Raw genomic sequence first — 13,907 nt, forward strand, 5'->3', positions numbered from 1 at the left:
CTCTTTAAGGATCTGGAAGATGACCTGAAGCGTTGGAAATCCCAGGAAATCTCATTAATGGGCTGCATTGCCGCCTGCAAGATGAATCTTCTCCCCAGGTTTCTGTATGCCTGCTCATCACTTCCAGTGCTTATTCCACTGCCGCCCCTTTGGGACCGCCAAAGAACAATGTTAAGATTTATCTGGAGGGGGAAAACACAGTATCCCCCAAAGAACAATGCTACGCAATGCAAGCCTAGGCGGTCTGGGGGTACCTGACTTACAGGGATACCAGATGACAGCACAATTAGCAAACACTCAAGCGTGGCAGTTGTCCTCTGGTCGCCCGAGGTGGGTGGAGCTTGAAAAATCTCACCTATCCCTCCCCCTACGCTTTCTTCCACACATTCGACCCTCAATGCGGCAGACAGGAATACTATTGCTAGCTACCAGGCACACCAAAGACATTTGGGACAGAGCCTTGAAAAAGGGGTTTCCCAGAGGACTGAGCTCTTCGTCACCAGTATTCCATAACCCAACCTTCTTGCGTGGAATAAACCCCCAGAAATTTAAGAACTGGATCTCAGAGGGCATAGAGTCTCTGGGACAACTGTTTGGGGGGGGGGGCCTCGCACCTTCGTCCAATGCAAGGAAGCCTTCCAGCTTCAAGAGAAAGACAGGTTCTCCTACATCCAGCTTCGCCATTGGTGCTCCCATCTGCAAACTCGTCAAGCAGCAACACCCCCCACCCCCCCACCCCACGGTATTGGAGCTAACCCTGATGATCTTCCGGCCCGGGGTAAGATCTCCGCTCTATACAAACGTTTTCAGGGAGATTTCCTCGCCTCCAAAACTCGTTGCATGGCACAATGGGAGGCAGACCTAGGCCACCCCATAGAGGATCAGGCTAGGGTGGACATATAGACTCTGGCCCACTCCTCATCAGCCTGCGTCACCAACAGGGAATGCGCCTACAAAATACTGCTGCACTGGTACTAACCCCCCTCTCCCCCGAGGCTCAACCACATGAACCAAACTCTTGACCCGGCATGCTGGAGACAATGCGGATACCCGGGGTCCTTCCTCCACATGTGGTGGACATGCCCAAAAGCCCAACAATTTTGGATGCAATATGTAGATATCATTGAAGGAATCACTCAAACGGTGCTCCCACTGGAGCCTGAACCTATCCTGCTAGGTGCCCCGTCCCTGGAACCTACTCAAGGTCGGGAGCCAAAGCCAAGCTGTTATTCTCCCTGCTAGGAGGCATTGAGATAACGATTGCCCGTACCTGGAAATCTAAGGAAGGCCCACTCCTGCCCCTGTGGTGGGTCAAACTATGGGATATTCTTATCGCGGAGAAGGTAAAAGCGGCTAAGGCAGGTCTTCTACACCGCTTCCAGACCATTTGGGGCCCATTTCTTGACTATGACTTTAAATTTCCGGCCCTCACGTACAAACCCCAACAGGCCAGGAGGATTCTATACAGAGGGGATACACCGGATGAGGGGGAGGAAGGATAAAGGAGGTGGAAAAACCCCATCCTCTGGGACTCTGAGGCGGGCCGGCATTCACAGTGGGTGAGAGGAGGAGGGAAGAATTTGACTGAAATGCCGAATTAATGTATAACTGCATTTATTTTCCTGCCTGGAAAAGGGGGATACTGTGTCTCTGACGATGCCGCCCCTAGGGTCAGGATCCGGTTGCGGCTGCCATCCTCTGGCCACATGAAGAGAGCTTACCACTGGGAAAGGAGTGATGACCTCATCAGATTCATCACATAACCAATAAGCCATCAGGTAAAACAAGGTGATGTGTGCAATTGTAAAAATGCAAGCATTCCAAAAAAGAAACCGTCTCTCAGTACTGCCAGTCTTAGCTGCTAGTTAGTTTCCCCATAAGAATGAGCAAAAAGGTCAAAGGTAGTAAAGCAGATGGTTTCACTGACCTCCAAGTCAGTACACAGATCAAAAATGAGCAAAAAGACGGGGGTGGGGGGGCCCATGGAGGGAAAGGTGCGCAAAAAAAAAGTTCCTAGCAGTCATGCTGGCACCAAGGTGTGACACAGCAAAAACCGAGGAAGTGGTGGCTGGAAGGTTTAGAATTAATCTTATTTAATTGGGAAAGACCATATGCAAATCAGCCTTGTTCCCACCCCCAAAGTGGCAGTCCAATCTGTACAGCTGAGTCACATCCCTTCTGCACGAGACCACAAGCATCCCCAGGCATGTTTTGGCATCATCAGTTAGAAGTAGCTTGGCTCCCTAGGCTCAGCAGGCACGGCACCCATGTTTGGGCATACCCGACCCACTCGGGGGTGACGCAGCAAAAACAAAGAGGTGATGAGGTTTAGAATCTATCTTAAACCTCTCGCAATTGCTCTGGGAAACCCTCCAGACCATCGTTCTTCACGTGCCACGGTGTTAGGCGTGGGCAGTGCTTAATCTGTGCCAGTACTCCATATTTTGGAGGCAGGGCTTAGCACCAATACTACTTTGGTCATTTCGGAGGGGAGAAGAGTGGAGTGCCCAACACACCTGTTCATTTTTGTGTTGAACAGTCAAAATAATAAATCCTGCTATTGTGCGCATTACTAATAATTACAAACCGGGCAAAGGAAAACCTATTCAATGTACACTTTATCACCTTGGAGGTGCCTGGGTTCCCCATCAGGCTTTTAGTACACTGGGAGTGGTGGCCTGGATAGTTAGAGGCAGGCCAGGAAAACATTAGCAAACTAAACTAGTGCTTATGTTTCTTTGCACCGGGAACGTGCTTACTGGAGCTTTGCCCTGGCATGACCCTTACAACGGAAAAACAAAATTGATGGATTGGATTTTCTTTTACCCTGCTGTGCTCATGTCATCCAATCAAAGGGGAAAGCAAAACTTAAAAATTTGACAGGCAGCAGTTGAGCATGTGCGGCCCACTGCTGCAGCCAGTCATCTTCATTTCTGGCTTCAGTAGTATGGGCATGCCATTCTTGTTCACCGGAGCCAATCATCAAAGGATCTGTGGATGGTCTTCATCTGGTGCATATTACTTCTGGCCCTAACTTGCTGGTGCAAGCACAAGTGACTTTCTGCTGCCCCTCATAGCTGAAGCTGTAACACATTTCCTGTCAGGAGAGGTGAGTAAGTCAGCTGAAAACACCTAGCTGCAAATGGAACAATTTGTGAAAAGGTTGTGTTACTTGCTATACAAAATTCCTTTCTCAGCACAACAGTGCTTGTCTGTCCCCATCTGCTCCAGGCACAGAAGCACCTGGTCTCTCTTCTGAGTAACACTTTATAGCAGTGTTGGGGAGAATTCTCAGACATTTGCTAATTCCCTTCTACCTTAGAGACCCCCATCTCTTTTGCTGGACTTTAGGAGTTTTAATTTTTATCCTGGAAGAGAGTGAGACCTTTTTCCCACTCTGATGCATTTTTATTTAATTTGAACACTTGTTTGTTTTGGTTTTTGGAGTCTGATAAACTCTATAGGCTTCATCTTTTTACATTGTGACACACAGCACCCTCAGTGCAGTGTCACAGAGAAATCGTTTAGATTTCTGCTAACGTTTAAATACCTTCTCTTGGATAACTACTGTTTCCAAGAGTAGAAAAGTGAAATTGACTTTACTTACATTTGTCGCCTTATAGACCCAGCACACACTATCTTACAATAGGGTGCTGGAGGGGTTACTTAGTATCACACAATAAGATTTCTGGTTTAACCAATGCTGGACTAGTCTTCAACTTGATATTGGTGGGAGCCGTCAGAAGGGCCATCCCCTTTCTTATTTGTAGCACCTAAACTACACATTTAAGGTAATGGGAGTGGTAGGGGGCCTCCCACACTCCACTTTGGCTAAGATTTTGCAGTGCATTTGCTACTACCCCTAGGGAAATGGGAGAAGTGGTCTCATTGAAACAGGTTGGGTGTGTCCCTGTTGAATGAGGAAGTTGGCCCATGATTTTACTGGTTCGGAGGAGTCCTAATTGACTCATTAGATGGTTTGACATTTGTCCGCAGGAAAAAGGGAAGGTGGTCACATTGAAATACTGGGGATTTGCATGTTTCCTCATTTTTATATTTGAGTTTATAACACCGACCTTCACCGCCACCTCCCACACCCTATCCCCCCCCGCCCTCCCCCACATTCTGACTGTGAAGAGCGGAAGGAGTGCTCTGAGACTGGGTCAGCATACTGCCTTCTATTGTCATTGAGGTATACAACTAGTGATTCATCTGGAAATGCGATAAAAGTAGCTAAACCTGCTTTCATTAAATTACATGTGTGTTTGTGTTTCCATAATAGCCACTGATTTTACACTAAAGGCTTCAGATTGCATGGACACAGAGTATCCTGTCAAAATATTGGACACAAAGCATGGCTGCCTATGGTACAAGAAGGATAACAAGTTTAAAATCCCAAAAGGTGAGTAAAGGCTTTTTAATAATGTGGTGATTTCCATCAATGTGACTCTTCTTAGCAAGTGTTGGGGAGATGAGATTTCTCCTATATGTAGAAAACAGTTAAATATAGTTGGTCTATAGTGTTTTCCTTAGATCATCGTGACTCCAAGCAGTAGTGCGCCAGGACTGCGACGCAAACCCTCAGGAAGGGGCATTAAGGCTTGAAAGGTTAAGACAATGTGAGCAATGGACACACTACAAGTAATTTACACACAAATATGTTTATCAGTATATATTTTATAAAAATGTTGTGCAAGAGGAATTCCATTAACTGGTAAGTAACTGTTCAAGCGTAAATATTCATGCTCCCATGTCATGCCCCTTTCCTCCATCCTTTATAGGTGTTTATCCACAGGGGACAGGACCGGGGCTATTTGCTTCACAACTTGCCTCTTTCCTTTTACAAGTAAAGGTTGCGTGGGCACAGCCACGGGCATAACTTCCCTCTCAATCCCCCTGCACTCCCTCTCCCATCCCCCTCTTCGCTCTCCCATCCCCCCCTTCGCTCTCCCATCCCCCCTCCTCGCTCTCCAATTCCCATTGGGTCGGTGCCCATAGTCAGACCCTGTTAAAGCAATAACGGGAGCTCTTGCCTGTAGCAATTTGTGTTTTCAATACTCTGTCCCAGAAGGTCTTTTTTACTTTTGTACTATTCCAGCCCCAGCCGCTTCTGGTTTCTTGACGCATGTCAGGGTCTCTCTGGTTTTCTTGGTGCCCCTCCTGTGAGAGCTCCTTCCTGGCATCAGAACCCTGCACTTTCTGCTTGTAGCTGTAGGAGGCTTGCTCAGCATCCATGCGCTGATACATAGCTGAAGGCAAATCATTTTTAAGGCATCATAGGGGAATACCCTTTTATTTTCTCAGACACCCCAGCAGGGGACTTCTCTTGAGTTCCTTAGCAGACAGGAGCAACAACAATCATTCAGGCAGTTGCTCTTGTTGTACCAGGGGAAACCCCTGTCGCATCACAGTCCTGTAGGGTTGCTACCAGCGCTTGTGCCGAGGAGCTAGCAAGCCTTTCTGCCAGGCTGAGGTATGAGGGAAGCCTTTACTTTAAGGGCCTGAAAGGGGCCCTTAGGGGTCCCTCGTGATATGGAAACGAGGCAATAACCATACACGAAAGGATGCGCCAGACACGAGGTTCAAATTCCCAATGCTAGGGTTTATTGCAAGCAAATTGGTCCCAATTGGCCAACTGTGGTCTCACGCCCCGCGATGTGTAATTCTCTAGACCTCGAGGGACGCAAGAGAGCGAATTACGTACATCAGTTACATATATACAAAATGCATATCATACAATCAGCTATGTCATGTTTAACACCCCCCTTTTATTAAGTTTCTTTGAACTCTGCATGATGGACATTTCCGATGAGTATGACAAATATGACACTTTCGATGTCTATTCTAGTAACAATGTGTAATTTAGAAAGTGCGGAGGCATCTTCTAGTTTTTGAACAGAACACGGTGCTTCTGTTCTTGGAAGCAAGCTGCACACGTGGGAAGAGCCACATTCCAAGCTTAGCTATCTTTGAGGTGCTATTTGTGTCCTGGGAGCCGACACGCTCTAAAGGGCTTTGTGAGGGGGGCCGTAAGAAGAGCATAATTCAAGCCTTTAGCTGCTTTATTCTAACATATTCTACCACAGTACGAGACTGGCTGGCAGCTGTGAAATTATTAAATGCCCTGCAGCTCTCCCTCAAGGCTACAGAGAGGGAGCGTGGGAATTCCTTTCTGGGCTACTCATGAGGAGTTTCAACGAACTCCTCAGTCCCGTGACCTTTCCCTTTTCATATTCAGACAACAATGTTAACAGTTGAGCAGAGTAAGCAGAATTCACAAGAATTGCAAGCTGCAAAGCAGTTTTAGACAGAAAGCAATGAGCAATGGTTAACGAGCAAAATGGCGATTCTTGCTACGTTTAAAATGGCCGCTTGTTCGTCAAGCATAGCAGTCTGTATTTCTATAATTCTGTGCATAAGACGGTTGGCCTTCGGCCATCAAGATACGTCTATCATTCAAATGAAGGGTATTCACTTTTCCAGATTGACAGGCCTATGTGATCTTTGTGCTTGGTAAGCATAAAGCCTACTAAAGTTCTCATTGAGGACCCATGTAGTACTACTTGAAAGACTCTCAAGGGTTCCGCGGAAACTATGCTTAAGGACTGCGTTCCAGATGGCCGATTCCTGCATGCCCCTCAAACTGTCATACTGCTGTGGACAAGGTGGCGGCCAGGCACGACTGACATTGGGAGCTGTGATGAACCACTTGATTTGGACCTATTATCATGTGGTTATTCACCTTCTGAAGCGACATCAGGCTGTAGGAGATGTCAAGTGCAGACCCCAATTAGACTGCCCTAAACAATGTCCAGTGATCCTTGGGTTAAGTCGATGGTGCACGGCAGAAAAGCAGTCAATTGCTTGGTTGATAAATTTGGATCCATGGTTGGCCCCAGGGCTCCAACTTCTCAGGTCTCCTTCTTTTCAGGGTTCCAACTACTTCTCCATGGATGGTATTAGCCATATCGTCATCAGGGAAAAGTTAGATCCCTCACACTGCCTTGCGTGGAACGGGTTGTGTGTTTTATTTTATTTATTTATTTTGTGCACCTTTTGGGGTTCATGAGGTCTCCACAAATGCCTGGCCTCCTAAAATGTTAGTCTAATGTTTCCTCCTTCCTGCAGATTATTTCCTCCCTAGAGTCCTCATCTAGGATATTGTATTTGCTGCGCAGCCGTTATTCAGAAACATTACATTACAGCATTTGTAAAGCGTGCTGTAGACCCTCAGGCATAAAGACGCTAACAGTTGGACCAACACTTAACAGTTAGCAGTGAACAATAAGAGCAGGGTAATTCGGACAGGGGTGGTGGTATTATCCAAACAGGTGGGTTGTTAAAGCTCTTTTCAATGCAGGTAAGGTGCTCTGGAATCTTGGATCTTTTGGTATATTGTTCCAAAGTTTGGCAGTCGTTGAGAAAAAGGCTCCCTTCTCTGCTTTAGCGGCTCTGCATCTGGGCTGAAAGAGCAGGTTCTATCCATTGGACCTTAGAACCCTCCCAGTTGGTTTATAAATGACGGAATCGTGTAGATATGCAGGCATGGTGCCTAACCTGCCCTTGAAAGTGATGGTGAGGAGCCTAAATGCTACACACGCTTCAATTGGTAGCTAGCCAGTGTAGAGATCGCCTGGCACTCGTTACATGGTCTCTTCTAGAGAGACCCAGAACTACTCTTAAAGCTCTGTTTTGTATTATTTGAAGCCTTTGCAATTCGCATTTACTTATACCGGCTAATAAACTCCCACAGTAGTCCATCTTAGCGCCAATAATGGCTCTGGCGATGATCTCAGCACTCGCTTGGGTGATTAGCAGTTTGAGATGATGTAGTAGTTTGATGTAGTATGCAGAGGCTGTACCTATGCTGGAGACATGGGATTCAATGGTTAAATATTGATTGAGCGTTACTCCTAGGATTTTAAGTTTAGGAACAGGAGTGATTAGATTGGTTCCTAATCTAAACGAACCATAGTTGCTGTCTAGTTTTTTTTATAGCGGCAGGACTCCCCACTATCACAAGTTCTGTTTTGCTTTTGTTAAGGGCCAGGTTATTATTAAGCATCCAATTATCAATGATTGTAAACATTCTGTTGCGTTCCAGTTCGTCCTGTGCGTGAATACCAGTGAGTGGTACAACACATTGTGTGTCATCCGCGTAGTTTTAAAACATCATGCCCTCCGCCTCTAATGCCGAGAAAAACAGTGTCATAAATAGATTGTACATGCATGGTGATGTACTGGCACCCTGAGGTACCCCAAAATAAACTGGAATTGGCGAGGCTTCTGCTATGTCAGAGCAGACTCTACTAAATCTGTTCTCCAGAAAAGAAACAATCCAGGAGACCGCCAGAGGTCGAAAGTTGGCAACATTTGCGAGTCTGTGCTTTAAGATAGAGTGATCGACTAAGTCGTACGCTGTCGATTGATCCAGTGAGACTAGCGGGGATAGCAAGCCTTTATCTATTCTCTTAAGCAGATTGGATTTTAGTTCGAGAAGTGAGGTTTCAGTACCGAAACCCTGCCTGAAACCAGATGGATATTCGTTCAGGCTGGGGTATAGATTTAAGTGTTCTGATATTTTTTCCGTATGCTACTTTATCTAAGATCTTCAAAACCTTTCCGCCACCAGGGTTTGCAGCGCAACTCTGTCCGATACCTCTATGCACCCCACTGTGGGCATGACATCGGGGGCCAGTATATATCAAGGCGCTCTGCCCAGTAACCTCAGTTCCTTTTTTCTGTGCATTCTGTTTATTTACATAGAATTGCATTTATAAGCGCCCATAACCACAAGTACTGAGCAGAATAAATAAAGATGTTCCTCCAATAGATTCCTCATTGCACTTCCAACCTACCCCACTTACCCGGGAAGAAGGGTGGAACTGAGGTCATGGAGTGCAGTGCCTCTATATACTGGGCCAGACGTCCTGTCAGGCACAGCTGCACTGCGCTCTAGTGGCTGAAACCTTTCCAAATAAAAGCTGCACTGCAGATGCAGAATCAGCAGAAAGAACAGTCATCGGAATGAACATTACCGAGACGCAGGTAATTTGTTCCTCTGATATATCTTAAGCCCCATCTGCCTTCGGAAAGCTTTTTACAACCAGGGGACGCAGTGCAGCTCCACATTTGCTTTGTGGCTCCAAGCGCTCCAGGTTGTCTTGACTTGGGGGCCAGTATATATGGAGCTGCCACACCCTATGACCTCCATTCTCTTTCTTCTGCACACCATGTACTCTTTGGGATAGCCGTTTTTTTGGAAACCCAATGATGCCATTATGCCCTCCCAATAGGGCCTTGGGCCTCAAAAGCTATATGTTTGTCCCTGACCCATGCATGATTTATTCATACTGCCTGGTGGAAGAACACATACCACAGGATTGCAGGTCATACCAATCCATACACTCAAAGGACTTAATAGACTGTACCGCTAAGGTCTTTACTATTTGTCACAAAGGTGACAATTGGACTCAAATCAAGACAAAAGTACTGCAAGAGGTCCAGCTCCCCTAGTCAATGAAGAAGAGGAATTACCATTGCAGGATCTCCTCCGAGGATTCAGCTGCACAGGTACAGTTTCAGACCCAAGCCTCCTCTCCGTTGGGATGGGGAGCTTCCTGCTGAAGGCACTAAACATCTTTGCCAAAGACTGCATGCTGGCGGCCTTGGTTCTGGCTCCGATGGCCTCACTGCCTGCTGTTAGCAAAGATTTTCTTTTTGCTGCTTTCCTCACGTAGACCTCTATGGGACGTCCTTTCTTTTATTTGTGTACGCTGTCCTGTCTTTTTGGAGGCAAGTAAAACCTTCTAAGAATGGATTGTGTCCTCCCACATATTCTTCCTCTTTGATATTCGATATCCAGCTTCAGCTGCTTCGGAAAATTGTTTTTTCGGCAGAGGGTGCTGTGTGTCGATGCAGTCGACTTGATGTCATCGAAGGTGTATGTATAGCAAGCGGAGCAACCGTTGGCTTCAGATCTGTTTTTCCGAGTAAGCTTGCGCTTCGAGAAACTACGGCACGCATCAATTCAATTTGAGATGTCGTCTTCCTCGACACCTACTACCCCGAAGACTGGGTTCAAGAAGTGTCAGGACTGCGGCTCCAAAATGTTGATAAGCGACCCACATCGAGTATGTTTGTGGTGTCTCGGTGTAGAGCACGTGTTCCTTGCCCTGCTCCAAATGCCAGTCGATGACCGGCAAGGCTCTGAAGGAGCGAAAGGGTTAATGGGCGGCAGGGAGAAACCCCAAAAAATCCCCATCGACTACCCTGTCAAAGAAAATATCTTCGGTTGAGCCGAGAGGTGATTCTAAGGAGTGCTCCCACCACGCATTGCCGTCGAAGTCGTAAAAGAGGCACGACAGGTTGCCTTATTCGACTTTATCAGACACCTCCCCTGAGAGGGTATCTTGTCCCACAAAGGCCTCCACTCCTGCTAACTGGGAAGAATTTAGAATAGAAATGGGAAAAATATTTGAGAAACAAAGCCATGCTCCTACCACGCCTTCTAAAGCCGGTAAGGAAAGGGCTCAAGCCAAATCCTGTGTGCCCTTGAGCCCGGGACGAAGGCCAGATCTTCATCGAGTGCCGTTGAGGCCTCGACGTGATGAGAAATCATCGAAGGATCCTTCGAGCCGTTAAGTCGAAGCATAAATCGAGGTTGTCGACTCCATCGATGCCGGCAATGCTTTTGACGCTGGCTAACCCAATGAGGCCAGCGGCACCATCAATGCCAGATGCACCATCTAAACCAATGGCACCTTCGACACCATCGAAGCCGAAAACGACTTCAGAAAGAATATAGACTACTCCTCGAGCGGCGAGTTCAAAATTTCTGAAACCTTCGATTTACATTCCAGATAAGTCATATATTGCCTTACCAAGGAAACATTACTTCAAATCACTAACCTCAATTTATGAAGAAAATTGGCCATCAGATAACGATGCGCCATTTGGGCTTCAATATGGTACACCAAATGTTTTTTATCTCAGAGGAGTCTAGATTAATAAAAGATCTTCATGACATCTTGCAAACAACCAGTGGGGTAGACACGTCACCAGAGTTAACATTTGGTAGACCTGAAGCTGGTGAGCATGCAGATGCAGCATATAGACAGTTAATGTCTAAGGTTGTAGACTACTTGGGATATGATATGGCATTTATAATGCGCCTATGCACAAGTGTTTCAAGGCGTGACTAGGCAAGGGAGGGGGAACAAAGGGAAGACAGAACAATGATCCTACTAGGCCAGGTGTCATTCAGATCATGCAAGTGCAGGGGGAGGTGGAAAGGGAAAAGTGTGAGGGGGAGGGGCGAGGGGAAAGTGCAGTACATGGAAATAGTTCAATAAATAAGATAATAAAATGGCCACTGGTGGCAAGTGCAAGGTAAGTGCAGACATACGTGCTGGAAGGATGGATTAGGCCTACTCTCCCCTTCGAGCAGGATGATCTAACAGACATCAATGATAAGGGTCCGCAAATGGATCCCATTTTACCATTTCACATAGCTCTCTAAAAAAAGGTAGCAGCAAATTGGGAAACACCAGAGTTTAATCCTGCAGTAAACAAAAACCTGACTAGAAAATACCCCCCATCTAGTAGTGACCCCAACTACTTATCTAAACACCCCACTCCAGAAAGTCTGGTGGTGCAGACAGCTACGGCAACTTCAAAGCAAGCAGCTTATCCAACCATCCCTCCAAATAGGGTTGACAGAGTAGATGCATGGGCAAGTAAAGTTTTTTCTGCAGGGAGCATGGCTCTTAAATGAGCCAACTTCACATGTGCCTTAGCAAAATTCTCATTCACTCTATGGGACTGTATTTCCATGGCGGCAGAGCACATTCCCTTGGCGGAAGAAAGAGACAGATTCTTGGCTATTGTTAGAGACAGCAAAGAAGCCATGTGCGAGTCTCTTCACTCGGGTCTGGATTATGCTGACAGCATCAGCATAGCCATGGCAACAAGCACCGTAATACAGATTTGCGTGGTTTCAGATTTCGGGCAAGGAGAACTTGATGGCAGGAGAACCCTTTCAGAAACCTTGGCCCGAAGTGACAATAGTGCTGAATGCTTCACTAAATGGCTGAGGCCTGCCCCAGAACAAGCTCACGGTGAAGGGACTCTGGTCCCCAGCAGAAGTGAAACTCCACGTAATCCTTTTGAACCAAAGCGCGATTAGACTGGTGCTGATGACTTTTTGACCTTGGTACAAAACAGTCATGAGCATGACGACGGCACAGTGGCCATACCTTACCTCAACAGGAGAGATGGTATAGGGTCACTACCACTGTGCAGCGAGGCAATGCAGCTCTGTTTTTGGGAATTACTAAGATAAATCTCTGTGTCTAATCACCTAGTGGGAAAGGAAAACACAGTAGACACCCTGAGCAGACAGGGCTCGGCCTGCCACGAATGGAAACTGTGCCAGGAAGTCCTTGTAGGGATCTTCACCCTCAGGGAACCCCTCAAGTGGATCGCTTTGCTTCAGCTCCAACAGGAGGTGCAAGCTGTTCTACTCCAGGGAATTTCCTCTGAGATGGGTGATATGATAAATCATTTATAACGCGCCTGTACACAAGTGTTCCTAGGCACGACAAGACCAACAATCTTACTAGGCCTTGTGTCATTCAGATCGTGCAAGAACTAGAAGTGCAAGGGGAGAGGGAGGCGGGTAAATGAAAGGCAGAGAGTATGGGAAAACAGGGCAGCAATGCTCCGAGTAAGTGTAGCCAGGGCAGTGCTGCGCTGGCAAGTGCAAGGAGAACAAGGGACTGTAGTAGTACAGTTACAGTCCCCAAGTGCCTGGTAGGCCTGGAGGCAGTGCAAGGATGACTGATCAAGGAGGAGCCTGGTACCCGTTGAGACTGAGTGTAGCCAAGCAACCAGCCGGTACAGTAGATAGGTAGGTCAGCAGGGGAGGGAGAGAAAGCAGAGGAGAAGAGGAACGTTTTGAGCTGCTTCCGGAACTTCTGGTGGTCCGGCTCAAGTTGGAGAGTGGCAGGGAGGCTATTACAGAGGGAGGTATCTGCAGAGGAGAGAAATCTACCCCCCACTCTCAGCCTGGTGAAGCATCTAACCCTTCGAGAGTTGGCGATAACTGAGCGAAGGGCTCGAGAAGAAAGGTATTTTGGAAAGGAGCGTTGGATGTAGTGCAGGCTCTGGCCCCAGAAAACTTTGTAGACAATGCAAACGCTCTTGAACTTGATCCTTGCAGCCACTGGGAGCCAGTGGAGAGATTTCGGGGCTGGAGAGGTACGGTCCCTGGGGTTGATGCCAAGGATAGGTCTTGCTGTCCTGTTTTGGATTAGTTGCAGTGGGTGGAAAGTAGAGGAGAGCAGATTGAGAAAGAGAGGCTGTTGCAGTAGTCCAGCCTAGAGAGAACCAGGGCTCTGGAGACAGTGAGCCTTTGGGGGAAAGTAAGAAAGGGAAGAGTCCCTTTGAGGAGGTGCAGCTGGTAGTGTGACTTATTGGCGACTTCCGAGATGTGAGGAGAGAAAGAGAGGAGTCGAAGAGGACACCAAGGTTTTTTTGCCACACAGGGAGGCAAAGGAAGAGGGCCCAAGGCGGGTGCCAATAGTGAGAGTGGGAAAGCAGGAACAGGAGCAGGGGTCCCAATGAGAGGGATGTCAGTCTTACTGGCATTAAAGTAGAGATCGTTGGAGGCACACCAATCCTGAATATTAGATAGTCAGGAATGAGCGAGAGAGGAGAGGAGGCCGAGGGGAGCCTGTGGGGAAGCGGAGTGTCATCCGCCTAACACTGAAAGTTAGAGGAGAAGGTAGTCAGGTGGGCCAAAGGGTGCTGAGGGATGCATTTGTGCTGGACTGGAACTTTCCACTTCTAGAAGTGTTCCCACCAATTCCGTTTATAGCACATGACATCAGGAGGTTCAGCACAAC

At 47.2% G+C, this 13,907-nt stretch overlaps 1 protein-coding gene across 1 annotated transcript in view; it reads left to right on the forward strand.

Moving 5' to 3' along the window:
• Positions 1-13,907, forward strand: part of NRDC (nardilysin convertase) — a 1,236,039-nt gene that overhangs the window by 387,863 nt on the left and 834,269 nt on the right. The window contains exon 18 of the mRNA XM_069642204.1: positions 4,283-4,402. Coding sequence (XP_069498305.1) covers positions 4,283-4,402 — 120 coding nt within the window. The remainder of the gene's footprint in view (positions 1-4,282; positions 4,403-13,907) is intronic.

This window comes from Ambystoma mexicanum, chromosome 1q (assembly GCF_040938575.1).
Source record: "Ambystoma mexicanum isolate Mex_15411 chromosome 1q, UKY_AmexF1_1, whole genome shotgun sequence".
NCBI classification, from domain to species: domain Eukaryota; kingdom Metazoa; phylum Chordata; class Amphibia; order Caudata; family Ambystomatidae; genus Ambystoma; species Ambystoma mexicanum.